General features: G+C 41.4%; 15 protein-coding genes and 1 non-coding gene across 16 annotated transcripts; 5 read left to right on the forward strand and 11 right to left on the reverse strand.

Moving 5' to 3' along the window:
* Positions 1 to 8: 8 nt before the first annotated feature.
* On the reverse strand, positions 9 to 5,201 carry RIF1 (DNA-binding protein RIF1; the record flags this gene model as incomplete). Its single annotated transcript, XM_018130786.1, has 1 exon — positions 9 to 5,201. One exon carries the CDS (start codon positions 5,199 to 5,201, stop codon positions 9 to 11), a length of 5,193 nt encoding a protein of 1,730 aa, XP_017986275.1.
* Positions 5,202 to 5,630: 429 nt separating this feature from the next.
* On the forward strand, positions 5,631 to 6,251 carry YPT10 (Rab family GTPase YPT10; the record flags this gene model as incomplete). Its single annotated transcript, XM_018130787.1, has 1 exon — positions 5,631 to 6,251. One exon carries the CDS (start codon positions 5,631 to 5,633, stop codon positions 6,249 to 6,251), a length of 621 nt encoding a protein of 206 aa, XP_017986276.1.
* An 81-nt stretch (positions 6,252 to 6,332) lies between these two features.
* Positions 6,333 to 7,811, reverse strand: SHM1 (glycine hydroxymethyltransferase SHM1; the record flags this gene model as incomplete). The annotated part of the gene is made up of 1 exon (XM_018130788.1): positions 6,333 to 7,811. The coding sequence occupies one exon, from the start codon at positions 7,809 to 7,811 to the stop codon at positions 6,333 to 6,335; it is 1,479 nt and encodes a 492-aa protein (XP_017986277.1).
* Positions 7,812 to 8,066: 255 nt separating this feature from the next.
* Positions 8,067 to 8,138, reverse strand: AW171_hschr21104. Its single transcript has one exon. It is a non-coding gene; the product is annotated as a tRNA-Cys (tRNA).
* Positions 8,139 to 8,959: 821 nt separating this feature from the next.
* On the forward strand, positions 8,960 to 10,903 carry ZAP1 (Zap1p; the record flags this gene model as incomplete). Its single annotated transcript, XM_018130789.1, has 1 exon — positions 8,960 to 10,903. The coding sequence occupies one exon, from the start codon at positions 8,960 to 8,962 to the stop codon at positions 10,901 to 10,903; it is 1,944 nt and encodes a 647-aa protein (XP_017986278.1).
* A 338-nt stretch (positions 10,904 to 11,241) lies between these two features.
* IKS1 (protein kinase IKS1) lies at positions 11,242 to 12,873 on the forward strand (the record flags this gene model as incomplete). The annotated part of the gene is made up of 1 exon (XM_018130790.1): positions 11,242 to 12,873. The coding sequence occupies one exon, from the start codon at positions 11,242 to 11,244 to the stop codon at positions 12,871 to 12,873; it is 1,632 nt and encodes a 543-aa protein (XP_017986279.1).
* A 153-nt stretch (positions 12,874 to 13,026) lies between these two features.
* On the forward strand, positions 13,027 to 14,496 carry AW171_hschr21107 (HbrB domain-containing protein; the record flags this gene model as incomplete). Its single annotated transcript, XM_018130791.1, has 1 exon — positions 13,027 to 14,496. One exon carries the CDS (start codon positions 13,027 to 13,029, stop codon positions 14,494 to 14,496), a length of 1,470 nt encoding a protein of 489 aa, XP_017986280.1.
* Positions 14,497 to 14,537: 41 nt separating this feature from the next.
* On the reverse strand, positions 14,538 to 15,755 carry YHC3 (amino acid transporter YHC3; the record flags this gene model as incomplete). The annotated part of the gene is made up of 1 exon (XM_018130792.1): positions 14,538 to 15,755. The coding sequence occupies one exon, from the start codon at positions 15,753 to 15,755 to the stop codon at positions 14,538 to 14,540; it is 1,218 nt and encodes a 405-aa protein (XP_017986281.1).
* A 159-nt stretch (positions 15,756 to 15,914) lies between these two features.
* BNA3 (kynurenine--oxoglutarate transaminase) lies at positions 15,915 to 17,297 on the reverse strand (the record flags this gene model as incomplete). Its single annotated transcript, XM_018130793.1, has 1 exon — positions 15,915 to 17,297. The coding sequence occupies one exon, from the start codon at positions 17,295 to 17,297 to the stop codon at positions 15,915 to 15,917; it is 1,383 nt and encodes a 460-aa protein (XP_017986282.1).
* Positions 17,298 to 17,635: 338 nt separating this feature from the next.
* SDH8 (Sdh8p) lies at positions 17,636 to 18,019 on the forward strand (the record flags this gene model as incomplete). Its single annotated transcript, XM_018130794.1, has 1 exon — positions 17,636 to 18,019. One exon carries the CDS (start codon positions 17,636 to 17,638, stop codon positions 18,017 to 18,019), a length of 384 nt encoding a protein of 127 aa, XP_017986283.1.
* Positions 18,020 to 18,198: 179 nt separating this feature from the next.
* On the reverse strand, positions 18,199 to 20,196 carry NUP82 (linker nucleoporin NUP82; the record flags this gene model as incomplete). The annotated part of the gene is made up of 1 exon (XM_018130795.1): positions 18,199 to 20,196. The coding sequence occupies one exon, from the start codon at positions 20,194 to 20,196 to the stop codon at positions 18,199 to 18,201; it is 1,998 nt and encodes a 665-aa protein (XP_017986284.1).
* Positions 20,197 to 20,386: 190 nt separating this feature from the next.
* Positions 20,387 to 20,695, reverse strand: MRPL37 (mitochondrial 54S ribosomal protein mL54; the record flags this gene model as incomplete). Its single annotated transcript, XM_018130796.1, has 1 exon — positions 20,387 to 20,695. One exon carries the CDS (start codon positions 20,693 to 20,695, stop codon positions 20,387 to 20,389), a length of 309 nt encoding a protein of 102 aa, XP_017986285.1.
* Positions 20,696 to 20,885: 190 nt separating this feature from the next.
* On the reverse strand, positions 20,886 to 23,297 carry LAS21 (mannose-ethanolamine phosphotransferase LAS21; the record flags this gene model as incomplete). The annotated part of the gene is made up of 1 exon (XM_018130797.1): positions 20,886 to 23,297. The coding sequence occupies one exon, from the start codon at positions 23,295 to 23,297 to the stop codon at positions 20,886 to 20,888; it is 2,412 nt and encodes an 803-aa protein (XP_017986286.1).
* A 183-nt stretch (positions 23,298 to 23,480) lies between these two features.
* REI1 (Rei1p) lies at positions 23,481 to 24,632 on the reverse strand (the record flags this gene model as incomplete). Its single annotated transcript, XM_018130798.1, has 1 exon — positions 23,481 to 24,632. The coding sequence occupies one exon, from the start codon at positions 24,630 to 24,632 to the stop codon at positions 23,481 to 23,483; it is 1,152 nt and encodes a 383-aa protein (XP_017986287.1).
* A 270-nt stretch (positions 24,633 to 24,902) lies between these two features.
* TSC10 (3-dehydrosphinganine reductase) lies at positions 24,903 to 25,844 on the reverse strand (the record flags this gene model as incomplete). Its single annotated transcript, XM_018130799.1, has 1 exon — positions 24,903 to 25,844. The coding sequence occupies one exon, from the start codon at positions 25,842 to 25,844 to the stop codon at positions 24,903 to 24,905; it is 942 nt and encodes a 313-aa protein (XP_017986288.1).
* Positions 25,845 to 26,055: 211 nt separating this feature from the next.
* On the reverse strand, positions 26,056 to 26,328 carry COA3 (Coa3p; the record flags this gene model as incomplete). Its single annotated transcript, XM_018130800.1, has 1 exon — positions 26,056 to 26,328. One exon carries the CDS (start codon positions 26,326 to 26,328, stop codon positions 26,056 to 26,058), a length of 273 nt encoding a protein of 90 aa, XP_017986289.1.
* Positions 26,329 to 26,431: the final 103 nt, after the last annotated feature.

Below are 26,431 nucleotides of genomic sequence, written 5' to 3' on the forward strand. Positions count from 1 at the left end.
GTCCCTGATCACAGCCTTTCCAGTTGCAAGATGAATTGCAACAATTCTATGCGGAGATTTTGTTTCTCTTGCTCACCTATAGCTTGCAAATCAGATTCTTTGAGATTGCGTAGCTTATTAACCGCACGTCGTATTTTCTTGGTGGGAAATTTGGCCCGTAAGGCGTTTCCATCAACTGTTTGCAAACCCATATCTTGATGATTGTATTCATCGTTTTCATCATTTTCACTACGAGTCCTCTTTAGTGAGATCATGGACTTTGGCTCATCGCCAGCAGAAACAATATTCCTTACTGGATGGGATTTACTGTTTTCCAGATGTGGATAGAATACTCGGTTGCTTTTGAAAATTGGGATTCTTAGTGGAGCTACAACAGATACGTCTGCATCATCATTGTCTTCAGCCTGACTGACTTGTTCTCGCATCGTTTCTTCATTCTCGCATCGTTTTTCTTGTATCCTTTCATGCTCAATGGGTTGTTTTTGAACAGGTGAATCAACGGAAGTTCTATCTAACGATTTGTCAATGTTAGAGATCACAACATCTTCATTTTCAGAGGAAAGTTCGGTCTCATGAGCTATAAATGATTGCCATGGGCGTTCACTCTCAAGTTTAATAGTAGGTTCACTGTTGAACTTGGCCTCTACTGTATTGGCAGCGGGCAAATTATTGTTTTCCTCCTGTGGTGGGGATGAGTTGTGTTCCTGTCTTGCATCGTCTGACAAACCATCTTCTGAGCCCTGAACATTATCAATTAGATTTCCTTCTGGAAGACATACTACTTTCTCTTCAGAAGTGATTTTATTAGTTTTGACTGGACTGGAAGTACCTTGGAAGTTAGAAGCAAGGTTTCCAGCTTCTATATTGTCATTCAAGATTCTAGCCTGCACTGTTCTCCCTTCAACACCTTCTTTGGAGTCCTGAATTTGAGAAATATCATTATCCACCGCCTTTAACACTGGCGATTGGTTAGGAGTATCTCTTAATGTTGGAAGATCACTTATATTGTCGGTTTCATGTCCTAAAGATAACTTGCATTCATTGTTAATGTTGCGAGTTGGAGAGGAGTTAAGAAATTGAGTATTCTCGATATTTTGCTCTTGCTCTTGCTCTTGTTCGTTTTCGCTTTCTTCTTCCGGTGCAGCCACAAGTTCTTCGTTAGATTCCTGCTCGGTCTCATTTTCATCACAAACTTGTGTGCTAACATCATCGTTAACATCTTCAGAAGCAGCTAGATGGTTATTATTAGATTTATGAGGAGATGAAACACCCACCGCTTCATTTCCGTCGAATACAACATCTTTATTCTCAATAGCTGCCTTATTTTCAGCATCGACGCAATCCGGCGGATAGCTTAGCTTGCTAACATCTGCTATCTTCACGTCAGGCAAAGGAATAGGATCAGGAATACCTTTATTAATTTGTTCTGTCAATGTACTCTTCGTAGGCGAAATGAACTTAAACATCTTTGGCCTTTTCTTTGGTGTAGCAGTACCTTCCTTCCATCGCCGTATCTGGGAAATTAACGAACTATAGCCTTTAACTTTAAATTTTGGATGCAAAACAATACGTGCAAGGAGTTGAAAGACGTATTCCCTTCCATGTAATGGGATAAGCTTACTGACCTCTCGCATGGCATTTGATATTACCTTTTTAGGTTGCGCTATCAAGTAATTAGCAATCACAGGAAAGAGTTCCATAGAATCCAGCCGATCCTGTTCAGTAAAAACATCATTTGGATCAAAGATGAATGTTAGCAAATCAATGTAGCGGTTTTCAAAAAGTTGTAGCTTATTCATTCCAATCAACTCACGAATTAACTGCAGAGAACTGCTTGGACTTTTGGTTTCGAGGAATTTTCTAATAATGACGTCAAATAATTGCTGCGAGGATTCATGCTTCTTCAGAATTGATACAATGGTATATATGTCAAAATGCTCAATCATGACTTCTTCATTCCCTTCAAGCATTTTACTGACACGTTCAAAACTTTCAGATTCAATTGTGATGGGGATTATTCTTCCAAGCAGCTCCCAATCCTCATTCTCATAAGTGATGTCCAATAATCGATTGAGAAGTGGAGATGTGTTCATGTCCCCAGAAGCAAAACCTCCATTTATAAATGCTAATATAGTCTCAGATGATTGCCTGATAACTTGGACCTGTTTATTTTCAATAACATATTCTAGTAGTTTGTATTGACTTTCTGAATCTAGTCCATCTAACTTGCTTAGAAGAGAAATAAGGGCTTTTTCACTCAAAATTTTAGGCAGCGTCAATAAGTTAATAGCATTTAAAGATTTTAGAAACTCAGGATGTGATTCAATGATTTCTTTCACTAGTTTAGTATGGTTTGATGATATCAATAAACCGGACAATTCTGCAAACATCTTGGGCTGATTAAACAATGCAGGCTTTAAAATTTCTACCATGTCGTCATATATAAGACCATTGGTAAACTTCTGGGTATACTTTGTTATGAAATATATCGAGTGCTTTTCTTCCCAATTAAGAAAATGCAATGCCTTTAACAATTCAACTTTATTAGAACGAACTTTAGTGCAGAAGTCCAGCACATTATCAATAGCTTCCACAGTTGGGATCTTATTTACAATATTGATAAAGGATGACAGGACGTTCGGCTGAATGGTTGCTGACAATAATTTAGAACCAATAAGGTTACCCACATACACATCAATTGAATTATTCTTGAGTGACAAGAAACGCTCCATTACAAAAACATCAGGGATAATATTTTTAGTCATCTCAAGTACACATTTCAACCAATATAATTGATCACTTTCTGATTTTCCAAGCAGCTCTATTAAGTTAAAAAAATTGGACGAGTTATCCTCTTCTTTAAGCATTAACATCCCAAATGCCTTGAAGAGAGCCGTGAGCAATGTTTTTCTTGTGCTTTCCAGGTTTTGTGGGTCTGCAGGTTCTTTTCCATAGTCTCTCAACAGTCTTTGAGCTAGATTATTACATGTTGTACAATGTTCATTTGTAACACAAGATATGGGTATAGAGGCTAGTTGCAGGACAAATAGCTGAACGTTGAGTTCAGCGTCGGCATTTTTGTATGACATTATTTCAATCACTAATTTCAAAATGTCATCCCAGTGGGTATTAATAATATTAAATGACACGGGTAATAGGTCCGAATGTGTAATTCCAACGGAAGCCAAAACTCTCATTGGGTTAAACGATTTTCTAGGCTGCCGTCCATGTTTCTCAGGTTTCGTCAATAGTCTGATAACAACAATCTGTATATGGTTAGTAATTAATGCAGATGAATGGTTCGGAACATAATCTTCTAACAGAGGTGATAGTATATGCTTGTAGAAATAGTGGAATCTCATAGAGGAAGTATTATCACAGAACAGCATGAAGAGTATATCAGTCAATAAGTATATGGCGCCATCCACGGCGCTTTGGCTTTGATCTTGGCTTTCAAAGATTGCTTTTAAAGGCTGTAAAATTAACCTGGTTAGTTCGTTAGCATTGGGATCATCCAATTGAACGTTAACAATTATAAGGTATATTATTATTCTCCAGGATTTTAATGAGAGTTTCTTGGCTACATCGTTGTCCTCAGTGTAACATAAAAAGTTTGGTAGTATCCATGACTTACCAGTGTCTGTAGCCAATTTTTTTAAGGAGGACGGACTTCCGTAGAGTAAACCGACCATCGAAAGCCAGAGGTCCATAGCAAGCTTGTATTCTGCCCGCTTTACTATTAAAACTTGGATTCTTTCGATCAATAAGTTTCCTATTTTTGTAGAGTTGAATATGGCTCTTTCTTCTGAATTTAATTTACCAATAAATTTAACTGACATTAGTTCACCGGCCGACGATTCTATAATTTTATCCAGATCAACTTGCTGCACCGTAATGCTGGTTTTCAAAAGATCCAATAACACTGACACAGCATTGACTATAACCTTGTTTGAATAATTTTCTTCTTCCATAAGAATCCTTGCGAATACCTCTCCAGGAAGCCATGTATCTAGTAAACCTAGCATAACCTTAGGGTATCTTGCAAGGTAGTGCTTTAATAGAAGCAATTTCTCGCATATTAAATTAGTGCTTGAAATTTCCTTTAATTCTGTGAGAGCGATGATAAAGGGTTCAATCATAGAATCGGTGAAATAATGTTGGCTGAACTTCTCCTCCCTCAAAAATGTCAATTGAGCGTTCGCCATAACTTTATTGGTATTTGCATGTCTGAGACAAGCCACAGACAGGTTTAACACACTTTGACATGTGGCTCGCAAGTTTTGCTTGTTCTCTAAACACCTAATGATACGATAATTTGAAAATAACGTATTGAACAATCGCACTATCTGAACATATAGCCTAGATGTAAAAGGATCCTTCTTAACCTCTTGTAATAAGGACTCCTGCACTTCTCTCAGATGTACGTAGGAAACCTGAATCAGCTGATCAAGATGATCAATGATGATGCTTCCTTTATTGCACCCGATATCATTAGGGTCACTGCTTAACGCAGGAGGGAATATATTGTTAAGAGTCGCATATATCTCAAACAGCCTATTAGACCCACCCTGGCCCTTCAAGAGGTGAATTGCGCCTTCCAAGATCCTTTTATATTCCGCGAGGTTATTTGGGTCGATAAGACCATGCACTTCTCCGACAGCCCAATACTGCAAGCTAAACGGGTCTATGGTGATAGCAGTGTTAGCTGAATGATCCAGAACGGCGTGAGACGGCTGCGCTTGCAATTCTTTTGCATCTTCAAGGGTCAAATTTTTTGTTGGCGAGGTTTTTAAAATCGATTTCGAAGGTGGTCGGTGTTTCGATGATGGCACGATTGGACTCGAAGATATAGGTGCACAAACAGCAGGAGACTCAAGTTTATCAGAGAATGCTACTGTCTTCCTGATAGGCGAAGATGCACTCAATGGTAAAGGCTCAGCTGTCAATGGTGGAGCTATATCTAATGGCTTAGATGACGACGACGTTGTAGGTAATCTTCTTCCTTCATCTCTCCTTGGGGTAGGCGATCTCTCAAAAATACTTTCCGTCGGTGCTCTATTCAAAGTCAATGCCCCCAAAGAACCGGACTGAGGTTGGATAAGCTTCTTTTGGCTACTCCTTTGGTGAATATGCTTGTCCAAAAGATCTAAGGCTTTTATGCGTCTCCCTGCTGATCGAGGTGACTTCCTTTTAGAGCTCATTTACCTTAAAAACAACAGCTTAATGCTCGGCTTACAGCTTCTGGAGTGTATAGGAACCTCGAAGACTCACTAAGTGCTCTCGATTTCGGCTGCTGTCGGCTGCTGTCGGCTGCTGTGGTCTTTACTTTATATAAGAGTGCTCATTACTATTGAGCTTCACGCGTATGGCGATCTCAACGAAATTGATACAGCAAATCACGTGACATAATTGTATATAGGCGGCTATTTAGGTGCTGAATGGCAACTAGTAGGTAATATCAATCCAATAGAGATCGTGTATACGCTATATGAGTGTATTTTATGTTGTATGTGCCAGGTGTTTCAAATTACAATAGCGTTAAGCACATGCTTATATTTAACAGTGTCATCTCACCGTTACTAACACCACCAACAACTCAGTAAACTCGAATAGAACATTCAAAATTGCTCATGAAGGAATATAGGTGTAAACTTAAGCTTGTATTGCTTGGTGAATCATCGGTTGGGAAGTCTTCCATTGTTACAAGGTTCACTACAGGTGAATTCCATAAAAACCAGGCCACTATAGGAGCCGCTTTCACAACGAAGTCCATTTCATGGGTAGAGAAAGCTACTAGTAACTCAGAAGAAATGGTTCAAAAGACTTTAGAGTTTGAGATTTGGGATACTGCTGGCCAGGAACGTTACAGGTCTTTAGCGCCTATGTACTACAGGAATAGTGAAGTTGCATTAGTGGTGTTTAACGTAACAGAGAGAACTAGTTTCAACAAGGCTACATCTTGGATTGATGAGCTCAAAAATCATATAGCTGAAACTAATAGGGGTGATATAATGATTCAGTTTGTGGGGAATAAGATAGATCTAATTAAGCCCAACGAAATACTGGATGAGTGGAAAACAATGCCATTAGTTTCAGCACTAACTGGTCATGGCGTAAACGAGCTGTTCATGAATATTGCGAAGAGTGTTCCTCTTGAGAGGTTTGAATTGGTTAAAGACTCTCAATCAAATCCAAACGCTGTGGTAGAGCTTCTAAATAATACCCGTAGTGAAAGCAGGTGCAATTGTTAAGTTAAATATGTATATTTAGGTCTTTACTATAGACAGTTAACATGTTGTATTTCTTTGACAAGTTGATATATGATATTTGGCTTACAACTCGCCTGGAACTGGATATTGATTAACCCACTGTGTAATTTCAGCAGCAAGTTGTGAAACATGTTCCGACTCATCACACAATTGCTTGAAGTTAGCTAGCTTAGATCTAGCATCTTTATGTTCTGGAGATTCGTGAGATTTGAGGGCAATAGCCAGCTTGGTGGCACGGTCAATATATTCAGCAACTTGGCCGAATTCAATAGGACCAAAACCTCTGGTGGTCATGGCCGGGGTTCCCAATCTTAAACCAGATGGGAACAAAGCGGATTTATCACCCGGAACTGTGTTCTTGTTTGCAGCAATGTTAATCTTTTCCAAAATTGCTTCCAATCTCGCACCATCAACGTTCATGTTAGACAAGTTGACCAAAAGCAAGTGAGTGTCGGTCCCTCCAGACACGAGGTTAAAACCGCGCTTCAAAAGCTCATCAGAGAAAGCCTTAGCGTTCTTAACGACAGCCTTCTGGTACTCCTTGAACTCAGGAGTAGCTGCCTGCTTTAATGCCACAGCTAGAGCAGAGATAGTATGGTTGTGGGGACCACCCTGGTGCCCAGGGAATACTGAGAAGTTAATCTTCTTTTCTAGATCATACATGATCTCCTTGCCCTTCTTAGATACACTCCTCAGGCCCTTTCTGTAGAATATCATAGCGCCTCTTGGGCCTCTCAAAGACTTGTGAGTAGTAGTAGTAACAATGTCAGAGTACTCAAACGGAGATGGCAAGACTCCTGCACCCACGAGACCAGAAATATGGGCCATATCAGACATCAAATATGCACCGCAAGCATTAGCAATCTCTTTAAAGCGCTTATAATCTAGCTCTCTAGCATAAGCCGATGTACCAGCGACTATCACTTTAGGCCGAAATAACTTGGAGGTCACCGCCAAACTATCGTAATCTATCAACCCAGTCCGAATATCAACCTGGTAAGGCATAGTTTGGAAGTACTTCGAAATATAAGATATTTTCGTGCCGCTAGGCAATTGGTAGCCATGGGATAGATGGCCACCATGAGGTAAGTCCAGTCCCATTAAACGGTCGCCAACTTCCAAGATTGCAGAATAAACGTACAAATTTGCGGGGGCACCGGACAAAGACTGTACGTTAACACCCCATTTCGCAGGGTCTAGGCCATAAAGCTCCAAAGCACGTTTTTGGCACAGCTTCTCTGCCTTGTCAATGAATTCATTACCGCCGTAATAGCGTTCACCCGGATAACCTTCCGAATATTTGTTTTGCATTTCGCTACCAAGCAGATCCATCACAGACTTGGAGGTGAAGTTTTCACTAGGGATCAACGTGATACTCCCCTTCTGACGCTGCCGCTCAGCACGCAGTATCTCATACATTTCTGGGTCTACATCCTGGACACTTCTAGAGATCAGCAGTTGATCGGCCGAAACCTTGCTGGCAAACCGACGAGCACTGATGCTCGCCAAAGGAAACCTGCCCACGATTCTGCGAGATAACATCCTTCGCTAATACACACTCTCTTGAACTCCTAACGTACAGTGGTGATGACAAGTTCTCGGGAAGATATTTCAACGGCCGCGCGCTTATGTAAGCACCACCAGGTGGTCACTACAAAACGTCCAGCGGGCTTGCACAGCCCAGGATGACAACCTAAAACCCTAGATCCACCGGTCGAAAGAACGGGTCAGCAGCGTGCTCTCTCGGCTAAAAAGAAGAGTTCAGCATTAGCCGTGCCACGCTCATCTCCAAAAAAGAGCTCGCACTCAGGATCGAACTAAGGACCAACAGATTTGCAATCTGCTGCGCTACCACTGCGCCATACGAGCTTTTCTACATCACACAGCTCCCATCACTGATTAAAACGCATGTACAAATCATGATCCCCGGAGCCTGCAGGGATACTGCAGGGATACTGCAGGGATACTGCAGGGATACAAACTGCCAAGACTTGTAACGTGTCATAGTACGATCTGTCGCAGCTTAATTTTAGCGTGTTAAACGTCACGGAACCACAGCCCCGATGAACGATAACACATACCCCCAACAACAGTAAAACTCTCTCTCCGCGGCAAACTCCGGCTGCTCACGGCAGGGTCCCCACAAACTGTCCACATTCCATCCGCGGCAAGATGGCCCGAATGACAGAGAACAAACAGCGTGGAAACATGCGGACCAAAGCAACTCTGAAACAAATAAAAACAGCACTTTGTAAATAATAGCACGGCTTTACAGTATTAGCTAGTGATCAGTAGCCTGATCGCACTCTCCACTAGACGCATGTTCCAGCCAGTCATGTGACCAGGAAATATACCTTTGTACGACTGCGTGAGCAACTTGATACCTTTTTGGAAGCTTAATTTTCGCAACCCTGAGGGTTATCTTGATAGCGTGATTGCTAGACATAGCTTTAGGATTAATAGTCGTTTATGGCAAGGAATGTAAATTCTCATCTTCTATTCAATTTATAAACGTTTTAATAATTACTATCCATACGATCGAATTGTATTCATTTATTGAAGCGTGGCTATATTTAATGCCATTGGGCTGGGTATTTTGCAGGATTGTCTTCATAACGAAAAGACCCATACGGTCATCATCATAGCTGGTATTACCACTGAAATTATAAAAAAATTCTATTAAAACTATTATGTCGATACCCCATTCCGAAAAAGGTGTTGTTCATGGTCATATCCATAATTATAATAACCTTACCTATATTCACGGTCATGTTCATAATAATGTGAAGCCGAAAATGGAGGTGGATGGTGAAAATCCCGATGAAAGTGTAGCTTTAATTAACCAGTCTGAAAAATTTAATAATGACTGCGCTAAGTTCCGGGACTGTCAGCATTTTGAGTTTATCAACTATCATAATTTAAATCTGTTGCAGGAGGCTACTAGGGATTCCAATATGTTATTGGCGGCAAATAACGCTTCGGAGAATATCCAAGACGGTGGCGCGGAGAGTAAAAAAAGGAAGCTGAACAATTGTGTTCAGTGTCAGCCGAAGATAATGGAGGTATGTTGCGGCCAGCCGCACTTGGAGTCCGAGGTTCCTAAGGATGTTGTCTTGTTTGAGGAGGTGATGAATGATAACCCGCAGCCTAAGGGCGAGGAAGATATTGATTTGCCACACTTTATGAATTGCGAGTTTACTTGCCAAGGAAGCGAGCATTCTACGCAAACGCACGAGACAACGCCTGCTACGACGATGAAGGGGGATTCAGATGATCAAGTTTTTGAGAAGTTGTGCCAGCAGTGTATGAATTATGATCCCTGTGAAGATCCCGAGGGCCATCATAACCAGTATGCGCCCGAGTGCCACAAGCCTATTTTCAACACTGAGACTGATATGTTAATATTAAATGACCTTGTTAACATCTCGAACATGTACGATTTGCCGTACACGAATCCAGTGGATCAGTCTGTGAACTTGCTGCACTCTAGTATTTCGGGTCTTCATGATATGACTGCGAACATCGAACATTTGCCAACTGAGAATGTCCCCCACCAACACCATCAGCACCACCACCACCACAGGATAGAGCTCCATCCCCACGCATCCTGTAGTAGTCCGAAAGGGGATCAAAATCGCGGGTATACCGATGACAGACTGACGTCGTCATTGAATACTTCAGAGGCTGTGGAGATAACAGACCATGAAGCGAATAAAAACGCTCCTAAACAGCTCAAAACCAACACCATCAAGTTTAACTGGGCTTTCAAGAACAACGGCGAGACATTCAGGTGCCTCTGGAATGGCTGCACTCATAGCTTTCAGACGCTCCTAGACCTACAAGGACATGTGTTTAAGGAACATATCTATAACGGCAATAACGTCACGCAGCCGGAGAACCACTGTCAATGGAAGGATTGTACTTTTCTTCCAGAAAATGAAGATTCACTTATTAATCACATTAACGGTGCCCACGGCATTGGATTTCAAATCGAGTTCCTTGATCGCAACGGAACACCTCAAAACTTTAAGCATACTTGCTTTTCATCGGCCACCGCCATAAAGGCAAGAGAAGATGGCACTTTCCAGTGCATATGGGACTCATGTAACCAGATATTCAATTCGCGCAAGGATCTTAACGATCACATAGAAGTAAGTCATATACCTACTGGGAAGTCATCATACAAGTGCTCCTGGGGCACATGCTCCAAGACGTTCACCCAGAGACAGAAGCTTCTTCGTCATATCAAAGTGCATACTGGCCATAAACCCTACAAATGTCCCGATTGCAATAAGCACTTCAGCACAGAGGATATTTTATCTCAGCACATGAGAACCCATTCTGGCGAGAAACCCTTTCAGTGTCAATATTGCGACAAGAAATTTAGCTCTTCCAGCTCTTTAAGAATTCATATCAGGACCCATACGGGCGAAAAACCTCTCGTCTGTAAAATTTGCGGTAAGCGTTTTAATGAGTCCAGTAACCTAAGCAAACACATGGCTGTCCATGAAAGGAAGTATATGTGTAAATGTTGCAAACGGAGCTTTGATAAACTTGAGCAGTACAACCTTCATGTGGCTAAATGTGTTTACGCGAAGGCCAAACAACAGTCTTTCCTCGCATGCATAAGATGAAAAACTCGAAAAATCGAGAATTAACGTTAAACAATGTAGTTAATATGCATTTCTGTACTATTAAACCTGATATAGTTGGCCTAATTGCATCTTTAGGTTGAAACGGAATGATAATAACTCTTTACGACGTTACTTATCTACGACGTTCTTTTATATAGGGGTTTACTTAGGAATCACGTTATAAAGTACTTATACTAAATCTTTAACATAGCTTTTTATTAGACCTTAAACAAATCAGCTAACAGTTTGCAAAAGCATAACTGAGCTCTTAGGTGGTTCTGAATCCTACAAGTGATACCCTTTTGTGTTGGGATGGTAATTAGATTACAAGTGGTGAAATGTCATTAATTGTATACAATAAGAACCTGCAAAATGATATGTCAATTATATTCCACGACCCTAATACTAGGTCTTTGGTACTCTACAATAAGGCTACCGGTAAGATCTCTTTGGCCTCCAACTTAGCTTTGTCTCAAAACCCAATTCGCCGGCAGAGAATTAAATCGTCATACCCGCGAGACGTTGATCGTTGTCCCCATTGCGGAAATGTGATTCATTCACAGTCGAATTTTGTACATGAGAACTATTTCCAGCTGCTACAGGACATTCCAAGAGTTAAGACGAGTCAAGATGATGTTAAGAAGGACTCGTTTCTTCCTATGAATATTTTTGCACAAGGGTATTATAGCACCTTCTTTAATGAGCTGGAGGTGCTAGGGAACGGAGCAAGGGGTGCTGTATACAAGGTAGAACATATACTGGTTGATAATAATCTAGGAGTTTATGCGTTGAAGAAGATTCCTATTGGCAATGACATGATGTGGTTAAACAAGTGCATACAGGAAGTGAAGTTTATGAACTCTATTACACAGGACTGCTTCCATTTGGTGAAATACAACCATGTTTGGCTTGAGAAATCATCTCCTATAGGCCATATTGCCACCAGAGAAGGAAAGAACAAGAATAAGGAAGAAGGTGGTGTGGTGCCTTACATGTATATATTGCAACAGTTTTGTCCTGGTGGAAATCTAGAGACTGTAACAAATGAGAGGATATTCCGCAACATAACAGGTAGAGAGACATCTGAAGAGCGTAAAAGAATGTTTAAAATGAAGCGTACGAAATCGATTATTAAGAGAAAGGGGTTGAACTCCGTACAGATTCTATCGATAGGGTCAGACCTCGCCCATGGTTTAGAAGAGCTACATTCTCTTGACATCATCCATAGGGATCTAAAACCGTCCAATTGCCTGCTATTGGACGTTTATAATCCACAGGACACTAGTAGTTTCCCTAAAGTTTTGATTGGAGACTTTGGAGAGAGTCAGCTACGGGGGCAGTTACGCTCGGCAACAGGAGCGACTGGGACAATTGAATTCACAGCGCCAGAGGTTATTATATTTGAGAAAGTTGTAAATGGTCTAGAAACAATAAACAACTCTAATGCCCCTCAATTCACGTTTGAATCCGATATGTATTCTTTGGGCATGATATTATACTATGTTGTATTTGGAGAGTTACCTTTTGAAAGCGGCTTAAATCTTCATGTGTTGAAGAATAAAATTACCGAATATGCATGCGATCCTAAGCTATTAAGGAACAGACATGAACAGCTTAACCTGGTTCCCATAGATCCACGGATTTTTGAACTAATAACGAAATTACTTGCACCAACTGCCTTGAATAGGCCTTCAGCTACCGAAACTATCTCTATAATAGAAGGCATTTTGTCTACGTTAGAAACTGAAACCGATCAAAATAAGGCAAAAGATGGATCGAATAAAAGGAAGTTAACTATTAAGATAGTCCAGATAGCTGTGCAAGTTATTATTAGTCTTGTTTATACCAAGTTGCACAGTTTTTCGCATTGGAACACTATTAACCTAATATTACTGGGTGCTTCATTCAATTCCAGCGATAATCTAAGGCCGTATATCATAGCCGCTACCTTATTACTATATCTATTATGAATAATATAGCTTAGCTAGTATTTTAAATTATGTACTACATACAACGAATTAAGTCATCTTTATGTTAAAACAACTAACTTTCATGGCAAATAAAAACACAGATTTATCTCCTCCAAAGACAAAGGAAAGGATCTAGGTTGTCTATAACTGTGTATGGGGATGTTCAGGAGACGTAGTAATACAGCAGCTACTACATTATCCAGCAAAGACAATAGAACAAGGCTATATTCCACGTCTAATGATGTTTTACCACAATCACTAACAATTTCAAGGTCATTAGGTTATGATAGTTCCGACCCTGCTCCTTCGATCACGTCTACTCCGCCCAATATTAATGCGTTACAGAAGTTAGCTGGTGTTGGATTCCAGTCGATTCTCTCAAACCAGGATTTAAGAAGAAGCAGGAATTCGGTTAATTCTGAGGTACGGCCGAATAATAGACCAAGCCAAGATATAATACAACCAATTGATTCTAATAATGTCACCTTCAAGAAGCAGAATAACGGTATTGATAAAAGCTCCTTACAGATTAATGCTTCTAATCTATCACTTGATTTACATTCACCGATAAAGTCCGACGTTGCTGTTAATAGAACATTGGTTCGTCCAGAGCATGCACCAAAAAAGAAGCCCTCATTAAAGCAGGCTACCAGACGATTGTTGCATATAAGAGGCTCATCTAGGAAGTATAAGGATAATGATATTCAGCAGAGCTCTTTTGGGAAGTTTCTGTTTTCACCGCATGGAAAGAATCACAGGTCGCATACCACATCCAACACATTGGATCCTAATAGATCTACCTTTTCAGTTAAGAGCCAGCTTTCAAATGTGAGTGATGGATCAATGAAGTTACCCCAGGAATCAGCTTTTGATACTACGGAAACTCAAATGTTATACGATCTCATAAAGAGCATGTCCAGTTTAGAATCCAGTTTCAATCAGTTTACTGCACAGGAGCAAGACGCTCTTCTAGGAAACATTTGGGGATTATATTGCAATATATTGCTCTCTGTGTTCAGACACCAAGGGGTCTGGCAGCTTCCTGCCAAAATCGAAGATATCAACCGTGTATTTAAGTTCTACATTAGGATCAAACAGGAAGGAAAGACTTTCTGCCAAGGTTCTAAGTTCTTAACTGAGATTCAAGACTGTCTACGAAACGCATTATACATTCTGGAGACACAGGTTATCTATGCTCATTTTAATACAGAGGCCATCCAGGGTGGGATCAAACGCCTATGTGCTACGTGGGACTTGTTCTACGGGTACGTTCTAGGCGATGCAATGGCTGTATTAGCCCCTCTAGAGGTAAGTTTCCGCTACAATCCAAAGTATTGGCGCGCGAACCAAGAAGATAGAATTTTAAGTGTAAACCAATTGCTTTTCCAAATGTTTAGGGACGCTGTTGTCATACCGAGTTACCAATCGTTGCTTGACCGTCCCGAGGGCAACAGTAAAGCCTTCCAAGCATATATAACTGAGGAAGAGGAAAAAAACGGCGTTACTCAAGCAGATAAGTTAACACTGATACAATGCTTTGGTCTACTGGCTTCGATACATAATAATGATGCGAACGAAAAAATCGTTAGTGATTTACTACTTGGCGTACGCATGAGTATGTAGACGTTGGATTAAGAATCCAAAATTCTAATCCACGGTGGCGGTCACGGTAATGTGCACCATGGACGTCCCGTTTCCACTTGGTGGGCACAAAGTTTAGGTTCCAGCAACATTCCCGAAAACGCTGCAACCAATATTCCAAAAGAATCTGCAATTGATACAGCACCCAGCGAGAATTCACGTTCAAATTTGTGCACTTCATCTAAAACATTTGAAAAACAGTTTACGTACGAGGCTCCTCCCAACAAGCCTTCATAAAACACCAGCAGTAATATGGGCCACATAGAATTTGAGATGTAAAACCATGACTGGATGAGTAATACTACCAAATTTAGTCCCTGGAGGGTTGAAAGTAAATACAACCTCCTAAATCTAATGAATCGAGCGCTGGATCGCGAAATAAAAACTCCAATTTGATATAAAGTCCCATACAGTACATAAATGTCCCGGTATTTCTGGATAAAACCAAAGTTTCTCTCTTCCAGAGGAAATAGTAGAGTAGGACTCACACCTTGGTTGATCAAGTATTCAAAGAAATAAATTGTACCAAGTGGCAGCATATAAGGTATAATAAGCGCCCTTAGTCTTCTAGCAGTCTGTATAATATGCTCTTTTAAATCACTTTTTTCAGCCGGTGCGATTTCAACCGTAGATTCCTCGAAGCTGTTCTCAGCATTACCAGCTCCTTCGCCTTCTTGTGTATCCAGACGTTCATATTGATTCCCAGCAACTTTTACGGCCACATCAAGCTTGAAGTAAAGCAGAAATGCCAGCTGCCACATGCTAAACAATAATAGTGCCATTGGCACGGGCATCTTAAGAACTGTCGTCAGCAGCATATAAAGGGAACTACCTATTAGGCCTGCTGCGCCAGTCCCTGAACTCCACCCATTCAATGCATCATGTTGATAATAGTGTGTTATTTGTAAAAATGTTGACTCACCAAGTCCAGAAGCTGTTGATGCCAATATAATACCCAATAAACTGACCTCTAGGGAGCCCAGTGATACAAGCACCATCCCTGAACCTCCCATCGCCATCAGAGCGTAGATTCGATAACTATATGTGGCATGCTGGCTGCACAATGGTAAGATGATCTTAATTATCAAAGATGGGAATATGTCCGCAAGAAGTACAATTGACTTAGGTAAACCCGGGCCAACAATATCAACAGCTGCGGACAAAATCACCACATAGAGCACATTATTCACTAATCCAAAGAGCCAGAAGTATGCGAAGATTTGTTTGGTAGTGGCAGTCATCAGCCGGAAGCAAATAGCAAGTCTAATGTTTCCGTGCGTTGTTCTGTTATTTCATATTAAGGGTTTAAAAGAAGAAGAATAAGTTTATAAATTTAAGAATATCGGTTTTATAAATAACATCATATCATATTATAAAACGTCCGCATAGGTTATCAGAGCTTATAAGTACTCTTTCAGGCTCCTTAACCTATTTGCAGCTCTATGTAATGCAGCGTCATCTTTACAGAACGCCAAGCGTAAAAGACTAATGTTACTATCGCAGTGTTCCGCACTATAGGAAGCAGAACATGGGATAAAAACAATTCCAATCTCGTTTAAGAGCCAATACACGAGTTTGTAGTCCAATGCTTTGTTTTGGAATTCTAGGGGGAATTTAAAGTCTTCAGGAATTTTGAATTTCGAGAAGTCTGCCATAATGAAGTATGCTCCCTCTGGTCTAGTATAAGTCACCCCGATGTCGTCCAATGCATCCGTGAGGATCTTTGCTTTGGTGATATAGTCCTTTCTCATGACCTTGGTGTAGTCAGAATGCAACGCAACTTGAAGGGACTTAGCACATGCTTCTTGCAAAGGCGTGGGACTGCAGAAACAGATCCTCGTGTGGGCTCTGTTCACCAAGTCCAAAAGACCAGGGTTCTCAGATATAACCCAGCCTACACGCCATCCGGTAACCGCAAACAACTTACCAGCAGAGCCAACAGAAAGTGTGAGTTGGCCGATCTCTGGCGACAAGGTCGCGATCTTGGTGAAGGAATCGCCATAGTACAAGTTCTCGTAGACCTCATCGGCAATAATATAGACGTTGTTCTCCACACACAAGTTGCCTATCTTCAACAATTCCTCCCGGGTGAAAACCTTCGCAAGGGGATTGTGGGGGTTGTTCAAGATAATTGCCTTGGTCTTGTCGGTTATCGTAGCTGCAAGCTTTTCGTAGTCAATTTGCCATTCCGGTCCCTCCGTCACACGGTTTGAAATGTCTTTGGGCTGGTGCATTGGCACGTAACGCACCACACCGCCAACCATAATGATGTTCCATACGTACTGGTCGAAAAACGGCTCTATAAGAATGACCTCATCGCCGGCGTTCAGAAGACCAACCAAGCAAGACAATATACCCTCATTAGCTCCGGTGGTCACCTGCACGTTTTCCGGTCCCAATTGCCTCCCGTAAATAGGACTGTAGAAATCCGTAAGCGCTTTAACCAAGTTAGGCGTCCCGCGTGGAGGAGCGTACTGGTTCAAGGGCTGAACATCAAGCGCCTTCTTCGCCTCCTCAATTACGAAGTCAGGGGATGGATGAGTAAAATAGCCTTGCCCGAGATTGATGATCTCCCTATTAGCATTTTTTGGATTAGAAGCCGCATCCGCTGCCGCTTCGTTAACTAAGTTCCATACGTCCTTTTCGCAGTACCTTTGAAAGTAACTATTCCCGTTGACCTTCGTCATTGTGCTGCCAAGCCTTAAATTATTGTTTGGCCTAAAACTACATTTCAAACGACCTAAGCTACCTCGAATAGCCCCCAGCTTTATATTAAGGCTCATTACTCTTAAAAAAGTTTAGGTCACTCCAATGACTTTGTGGAACCGGGATTAATATTACGACTAGGGTATTAGATAAACTAATCTGCATATCTATATAAAACGAATTATATTAGAAATACAATTATATAGATGCCTCTCAACTTTTCAGAGATTTACTTCCACAGTAGTTGCCAAAATATTTATTTTCCTGTAGTTATGAACAACATAAAAATATTGTAGTATGTTGCTATAAGGCAATCAATGGCGTCTTCATCATGAAATCGCCTTATTTCTTTTAAATTCACACGAACAACTTTAAATTCTTATTCACACACACACAACATAAACAAGATTAAGCTATGTTATCCAGGCGGGTTGTGACTCTTAGAATGTCTGTGTTGCCACATGTAACGCTAGGTGGCCGTAAGTTTAGCGAAAAGCGGGCAGGCCCAATCCCTTTACCTAGGGATGATCAAGAGGAATTCGAGCGGCTGCAAAAAATCGCCAACTCACAAGCTGCTATCGACGAGTACAACCAGAAGTTGGAAAACAACCCTTTAAGAGAGTCGGTGCACTCAGCTTCGCCAAAACAAGAGATCGGGGGGTTTTCTCCAGAGTATTCGAGAACTATTCCCGAGTTTGAGGGCGACGTTAATCCGATAACAGGTGAAGTTGGTGGGCCTAAGCAGGACCCTCTGAGGCATGGCGATTACTCATTTAATGGGAGGGTCACTGATTTTTAGTGTGGGTCGGAATTCCGTCAGCGCTAGCGGCACGAAGGAGGGACGGGATGAGGGATTAACGAATGGCAGGGCCCGGGGGACGATCCGTTGGTGCGGAGGAATAGTAGTAGAAAAAGGAAGAGTAAGATTAGTTACTTAGATGCCTAGATATGGTGCGAGTGCGTAATGCGACGCAGTTTCTAGATATATAGCTTTTGTTCTAAGTCCTTTGCGGCTGCCAGTAGTGTATCGTTGCAGTCGGTTATTATCTTTGAGTCTACGTGTAGGAGGTTCTGTAGGGCAGAGAAGTCGAAGGGCTCGCGCTTTGTGTGCTTTAACTGCAGTGACTCCAGTTCTGTCTTGAGGAACTGGAACTCATCCCTGGCTTTGCTCTGCTGGATGACGTATTCGTTGAAAGTCAGGACCTGGTTTCTGAGTTCCCGGAACCACGCGAGCTCTGCTTTGCTGAAGGGAATGTGGGTAAATTTTTCGCTTGAGTTGATCTTGTCCAGCGTCTCGTGGAGGGCGTCGAGTCTGCGCTTGATGGACTTGTCTTTATTTGCTACGGACTCCAGTCTTGACTGCAGCGTGGAATTGCCGTCGGCCAGGGCGTCTTTTCTGTCCAGAAGCTTTACAGTAGCGTCAATCTGGCGGCCGAGTTCGTACTGCTGGATTGAGACGCGGCTATGGAGCTGGTAGGCGAGGGACTGCGCCGAGATGATCCTGTTTACGACTTCCTTGGTAATTTTCGTGAGGAACGCCAGCTGGAGCTCATTCTGGCTGGAGTTCAGCGGTAGGTTCTTAAGGTCGTGGGGGACCAGCGGCAAGGGACGCCGGAGGGTTCGCTGGAGCTGCTTGTTGGCCTCGTTGATTTCGTGCAGCGTGGAGGGGAAGCAGACCGTGTATTTGCCCTTTAGAGCGGACTCTTCTTCTGGAAGAGCACTCTCGGAACCGGTGTGCTCAACTTTGACGGAGTTGTCGCCCACGAGGAGAATGCCTGGTGACTTTGGCGACTTCCAGATTACCGGTTTAGTATAGGACCCTGGCACGGCTGTCACTTTTGATTCTAATGCAATGTCCTGGATGGCCGTCAAATTGCCATCGCTGATGCACTCTCCAATGGCCCGTAGGTACGGTAGGTGCAACAGCTTAACGCCTTGTTGAGGATGGAAAATGCCGACTCCGTCTTCAATCGGATAAACGGCTCCCAGAGCCTTGTGCTTTTCAATCAGAATCAGCGAATATACTTCATGTAGTGGTCTTGTCCACGACATGATTGGTGTGGTTTCTGGGAAAAAGATGAGGTTGGTGCCCTCATCAAAGCTTGTAATTAGGACATGGGCACCATCTTCATTGATTGGAACAACCGTCAACTGGCTTGCACTGTAGTTATATAGTTCTTCGGGGAAACCAACCATCATGTATGGACCTTGCAGGGCCACCTTTCTCCGGTGCTCTGGAATTGTGATTTCAACCATCTCTGGCCCACGCTCGGCCATTTGGTTGACCTTCGATACAAATTCAAAGAATTCAATGATAGCGAGCTTTGTTTCGTCGGGTGTATCCTTATCGATGAATTCGTAAAGTGCAGTTGCCTGGTGCAGTTGTGAAGCCCATAACGAAGCCTTACTGTATAATCTTCTTGGGAGCAATGGGTAGAAGGCGTATAAATCTACCGATTCTTCCGCAGACATGAGGTATAGCGTCAATCCATCGGGGGAAAATGCTATGCTGCGAATATCAGACACATGCGAAGATAATCCTAACTGTGATAGATTGTGATTTAAAACAAGTGTGGGTTTCCAGTATTCAGGATCAGTAAGTTCATATAGCTCCACAGTATCCTTTTCAGTTAAAATGACCAAAGTTGAGTCCAAATACCCAAGTGGATGCCAAAGAACCTGCCTAATCCCATCATCAATATCCAAGGTAGTTTTCCTTCCATCCAGCGTGAAAACATCAATTGTTTTCGATTTATAGAAGGCAATTAATGTACCTGAAGTATTCAATATACTCTCATCGGTATTCTTCACGTCCAAACGCAGGCTTTTATATTTTGAATCGGCGATTCTAGCCGTCCTTAAATAGTTATCATAGAAGCATACAACCTGTGTTGAATTGTTAAACGTATGAACATGTATCTTATTAGATGATTTTATAGCATTAAACTCAAAGATAGGATGAACGGCATCGGTCATCTTTGTTTCTTCTAAGTGTTTAGCTAGCTTTACCCATTATGTTGAAGTTACGTACTAAAATTTTTCGATTATTAGAAGCCTTATAAGCAGTATCAACGCAGAAAACCCGGTTTTAGGCTATTTTACGCATCTATATTTCATTTTAAAGCATTATATACATATATAGAAGTGTTATTTAGTATCCACATTCTTATTTCATCTTACCCAAGAAGTTCTGCTGTTTTATTTTCTCTCTATTCTGTTTCCTTAGTTCCTTTCTGCGCATCTTGAGAGGGTCAGCCGCAAGCTTCTCTGCTTGGGCTTTCTTATCTAGAACAGTCCATAACCATTCAGGATATGCTGAGTCTTCTTGAGCAATTATCTCAGGACCAGATTTTTTGACTTGTACATTTATTACAGTTCCAGCTGGACAAGAAGAAACCACTTTTGGAGCTGTTTTCTGGGCTGCTCTAACCGAAGTTGACAAAAACCGACAACTAATGAAACGTAGAACTACCATCTTCGATTCCTGAGGGGTGTTTCACTTTATGTTCTTTTCGAGTCTGTTCATTGTAACTTCAAGATGAGGTCGATATTTTAGATTTTTTTTCATACTAAGAGAAAGCCTACAAGATGACCAAATGCAACAGAAGTGCGTACTAAACTCTTTACAATATATGATATTTTACTATACTATTACACTCTGTAGATTATTGAGCTATCTTGAGTAGTATTGGACCGACAATATTTTCTAATATCCCATGAATTATGACGTTCCAACCAATAAAATAACATAATTTCGGACAAAATACACTCCAGATGAATAAATGGTAACGGAAGGTGATGCATGCTAGTAAAAGGAAGAGTCCTGTGATACAGTAGTAGAAGAGATGGGATAATTGAACATCTTGGTAACTTTTATTGTTTTTATAGCTTTGGAAGCATGTTAGGGAATATAGTATCCAACTAATAACTGGAGCGAAATTGCTTAAGCACATTAATAGACCTACAGTATAGATACTGTAGTTCTCAGAAACACCGTTATATGCATTTGTGAGGTCAATTGTGGCAATTGAGTTTGTCCCCCCAAATTGAAAGAAGGTGAAGTTTTCCATTATTAACGATATAGTGGATGCAATGTAGGAAGTATCTTTGACATAGAGGTCTTCTAGGAGATGATCAAGTTCCTTTTTCATTAAGAAGAAGATGAGGAACAGTGGAATATTAGAAGGGTTAGTTTGGAATATTAGTACAATATTGATAGTGGAACTGAGAGTTTTGATGATATTTTGCTTGTTATAATATTTGCAGTACAACAGCTGGGTTACGATCGATATAGTCGCAAGCTGGAAAAACCACCGCGCAACAGGGATAAGAAGTGGTTTCAGGGTATCACTGCTTTCCGTTTTTAAGATGAAATGAATAACGGATTCGAGCCAAAGGGGTACTTGCTCTCCGTTAACTATGGCCCAGCTGCTCTTATAGAGCATACAGAGAAACGCAGTTGATATTGAAGCCACCAGCCACAATGGGTCCCAGGAAGCGTTTTCAGTCCCAACCACAATTGTCGTTACGGCTATAATTGCCCATTTTATATCAGGGTGAGCATCAAGGAGGGATGCTGCAGTGTATTCATAGAAATATTTTTGACCACTATTGTTCCATCCGCGAATCAGCCTGGCACATACTATAAGTACGAAATGCGATTTTGAATAAGACAAGTTATTCACCCACGAGTAGCCAATTACTGATATTAAGACCCACCACCAGAATTGATGCTCTTCTTCAACAAAACTGCTACTGAACATACTTGTTCCTAACAGAACCGAAATGGCCATTGAAAGAGACACAGATCTGGCCGACGAAACACTCCGTATGAATATCCAGCAGGTTATTGCTGTGACTACAAACATCAATGCAACTCCGATTGTCAATAATTTGTAATCATAGTTAGTAACTGCATGCGCAAGGGTACCCTGTATACTTTTCATTTCTTCCAACATTGCTTGAATATTCTTCTCAGTTGAATTAGTGTCCTTACCAGCAAGGTGCATTAGTTGATGGTAGTTCTCCTTAAGCTTTAGTGTTCCACGGTCCTCAAATAGTGGAAGGAACTCCTTTATCAAGACACCAAGGTTGTTTTTAGGTACAGGAACGTTAAAAAGCGATGCAATCGTCGGCACTAGGTCAACTTGTTGGATAGCTGTCAGGTACTGATAATCTTCATCTGTGAATAAAGGAACTTCTACAGCAGATTGAGCAGCAGGAAGTGGATAATCTTTCAGCATTTTAGATATCATTACCAGCGCAGCGCTTGTTTCACCGGCGGATGATCCACCATGGTTGCCAAGCTCATTCATGCCATGATCTCCCATAACGCAGATCAAAGTTCGATCATCAACACTTTCATATATTCTTTTGACTATAGAATCCATTTCCATATGCTTAGCGGGCATAAATTGAGATAGTGGACCTTGCTTATGACCAATGTGGTCCAAGCCTAGGTAGTGTAGAATTAATGCATCCCAGTCTTTATTTAGAAGCTCATCGGGTAAATGCCTAGTGACATTGTTATCAACAATCTCAAAATCGCTAACAAAGAAAGAATTGGTACCCTCATACTTTTCGAAGAACTCTAAAGGGAACAACTTCAACCACGTATCGTCACCATAGAAATGTATCTTCTTCCCCTGTCTTTGGAATTGGCGAATCCAAGAGTCTTGTTCTTTTAAGTTCGAGCTCTTGTCATCTTCAGCAACATTCAGTATTGCATCCAAGAAATTTGGCATAGAACCAGTTGTAATACCTTTTAATCTTGGTAACGTCACAGTTGGCGGGTTTGAGTAGGCAGTAAACCCCCAAGCCTCGCCTCTATTCATTAGCTCATGGACGAAATGGAAGTTCGAAAGGTTCCTATCAAACAAAAAATCAGAACGTAGAGCGTCAATTACCACTAATACAAGTCGATCAAAACCACTGTTAATATTTCTATGAGCATCTGAACTGAATTTGAAATCTGCATCTCCCTTCAAGACCACCTTCTGAGGGAAAAACCCTACTGCAAAAGTCAATAACGCTACAATCTGGCATAGTAAAAGCGCAATAAACCTATACAGCATCATATAGTATTATAATAACAATTAGGAAGCCCAATTGTCATATGAAGCTGTTCTCTTTAAAGTATAAACTGTTCTATTACATCTCTTAACCTCTTAAAACAAAACCGTGTTTAATGCTCTTCTTAGTAGATTTATACAATAAGGTATAGGTACGCCAAATACATAGTTATAAAGATTTGATGCTGTTTATTGTAGTAATTGATCCCTGTAATGAGGTTGGTTATTTATGAACTTAGCTGCACGCTTGTCGTCTCTCTTCTTATCACTGACAAAGGTCTTCCAGGCTCTCTTCTGAGTAGCAACAGCTTGTTTATCATGAATAGTAGCCAAATGTCTGGTATCTGCTGCAATAATGGTACCTTGTCCCTCACTTAGTTCACGCTCAGGTTTTATGTTTTGTCTATAGTATCTTTGCATGGATCTGTGGCCTACTTTAACACCAGTGGGCAGATATAGTTCGATACCGTCGTGATATAGAATATCCTGTGGTAGTAATTCTTCAGAGTCAGATCCTTCGTAATCTGAGTCAACATCTTCCCACTCGCCCTCGTCATCGTTTGTAGCAGCGTCTAGTGCGGCGTAACTGCTAGTGAAGTCATAGAATTCAGATATCTCCAACTTTTCGTCTTCTGTCTCGTATGGAACACGGCAGTGGGACTTGGCTAACATATGTGCTCTGACTGCCTCTAGCGACCTACCCTGGTAGGAACAGCATAGACAGACATTACCCAAACCGACCTTTTCTGACAAATATTTTACCAAACCCCGTTTGTCCACGAGATACTTTGCTTCTGGAATGTAGAAACCGTGGTTTTTAAACATATGCTCCAAATTCTCCTCAAAAGTTGCAAAGCTGCGCTTCGGACAGAAGATACATGTCTCTAGTGGAATTTCGACGTTGTTCTTGATCTTATCTTGCATTATTTTCTCTAGCTGTTCTTCTTCGGTGAGCTCGGTCTCAGCAGCAACAGCCTCAACGGTCTCTTCTGCTGCAGCTATTGGTTCATCAGTAACAGACTCCTCGGATAAGTCATTAGACTTTACGTTCTGCTCCTGCATATTCTTCATTATACTGTGTTTAGCCATTTCAAGCAGTTGCTTCTTCCTCTCCAAAAGCGCTTCCTTCTCCCGACGCCTAATCTCCTTCTTAGATAACTTTTCGGTCTCATTCTCAGCAAGTCTTGAGGCTTTTTCATCAAATGTAGGTTCATCGATAGGCGGTAGTTGAGCAACTCTTCTTTTCAAATTATACCTATGCCAGTCAGTCTTCATATGTGACCGCTGGTCCTCGCCGGTGCTAAAAGCCAAAGCACATGAGTTACAAGTATATGACGACATCACTCACAGATATCAAAGACAAGTAAACAGTGGTAGCGTCAATACTATTTTGTAAAAAGTTTAACTTGCTTAAAGGCGATGAGGTTAGAGGAATTTTTCACTTTTAAGTAGCTGAAAAAAGAAATACATCAGTACGGTAACATAAAAAGATCAGTTTTAAAGGCATGAATACATAATTAATAGCTCTGATTCCGCCGTCCTGCGGTTATTCATACCAGCCATTGGCCATAGTTCTATAAAAGTGCTGCATCCTACTTCTTTCAGTAAATTTCAATCACTTTTAGTCTCACTATGACCATTCTTAACTTGGTCTTGCTTACGCATCCACTTCTTGATATCCCAAGAGCACATGATCATATATATTGGTACAACAATCAGGTTAGCAATTGCTCCAAGAATCCAGCCTAGTGGCCACAAGAAATACGTCGTGCTGTGGACGTTGAAGCCCATTGAACACGCAAGTAGCAACCACCCCACAAAATCTGTAGGTATATCATCGTAGCCTGACTTTAGAGAACGAATAATCTTGTCGCAGCACTCATCACAAGAAATTGCATGACTTGATCCTTCTATGATCGAAGTAATCGCGGGTTTCGTCCGACTCTCTTCCTCGTAACCCTCGGATGCAAAATTGCCCGGGTAAATACAAGAAATACGGGCTTCAGGGTGCTCCTGTCTCAGAATCGCAACCAGGGATCTAATAGCAGCCTTTAGAGGCGCGTACTGTCCGTATCCGATAAATGGATACGCTCCCGCTGAAGAGGAGAACAGCACTAAATGGCGCGCACCGTGCCGCAATGAAGCGTGTGCAAGATAAACCGCAGTACTATAGTTCATTGTAACTCCCGCCAGTAGTTCAGCACCGCTGAGGTCCTTGAACAGTTTTGGAACCGCTCCACCAGCGCAGAAAAGTACCTGCGTCACCTTTATTTGCTTGCTCTCTAGTAGCTTAAACATCTCTGCTACAGAATCGTAAACCGACAGATCGCATGAACAGTATACCAGTCTGCAGTCTTCTGTGTAATCCTCAAGCTCACAAAACGACCCTTCGCCCGTTATGCCCTCAGCAGCCTTCTGCAACTTCGCCTTGGAACGCGATACAATAATCACAGTGGAATTTGAGTCCTGGATGTACTTCTTTGCATAAGCCCGACCAAGTCCTTGAGACCCACCACTAATTAGCACCACCTGATCGTCAAGTTGATACTTCATTGTTCTATATTAGCTCCTACGTCTTCTGTGTTGTAGGCGTTGTGTATACAGTACGGCTTATATGGCCATTTAAATTAAGACGCAGGGTAACGCAACTGAAAAGTCCGCATAAAAGACATCAAACATTCACTAATAGCGCTCTAAGAGCTATAAATATCAACTATATTCAGAATTAAGCTTACTATATACATTAGAGAGCATCAAAACAGTATCATTTCTGACTTTCCTCTCTTCTCTTCTTCTCGTTCATATACTCCATCTTCAACTTTTGCAATTCCTTCTCATCGATAGGAGGAATTGGCACATCACGGAAGTCATCATCCTTGTGCAAGAAACGGTAAGTATAAGTGTAAATACCACCAACTAGGCCCAGTAATACTACCAAACTAATCATATTTTTCTTGAAATATGGCTGCCTGGCCCGTATCATTGCGGGAGTCATCTTTCCGGTTCTGGGATCTTGGTATGGGTTTGGTTTGAACATTTTAAACGGTATAGGAAGTTCTTGAAGGTACTTTAAAGCCTGTTATGCCTTAAATTAAGGTGTTTTGTTATAAATTAAGGTGTTCAAGATTTATAACATGTCG

This window comes from Eremothecium sinecaudum, chromosome II (genome assembly GCF_001548555.1).
Source record: "Eremothecium sinecaudum strain ATCC 58844 chromosome II, complete sequence".
NCBI lineage: Eukaryota > Fungi > Ascomycota > Saccharomycetes > Saccharomycetales > Saccharomycetaceae > Eremothecium > Eremothecium sinecaudum.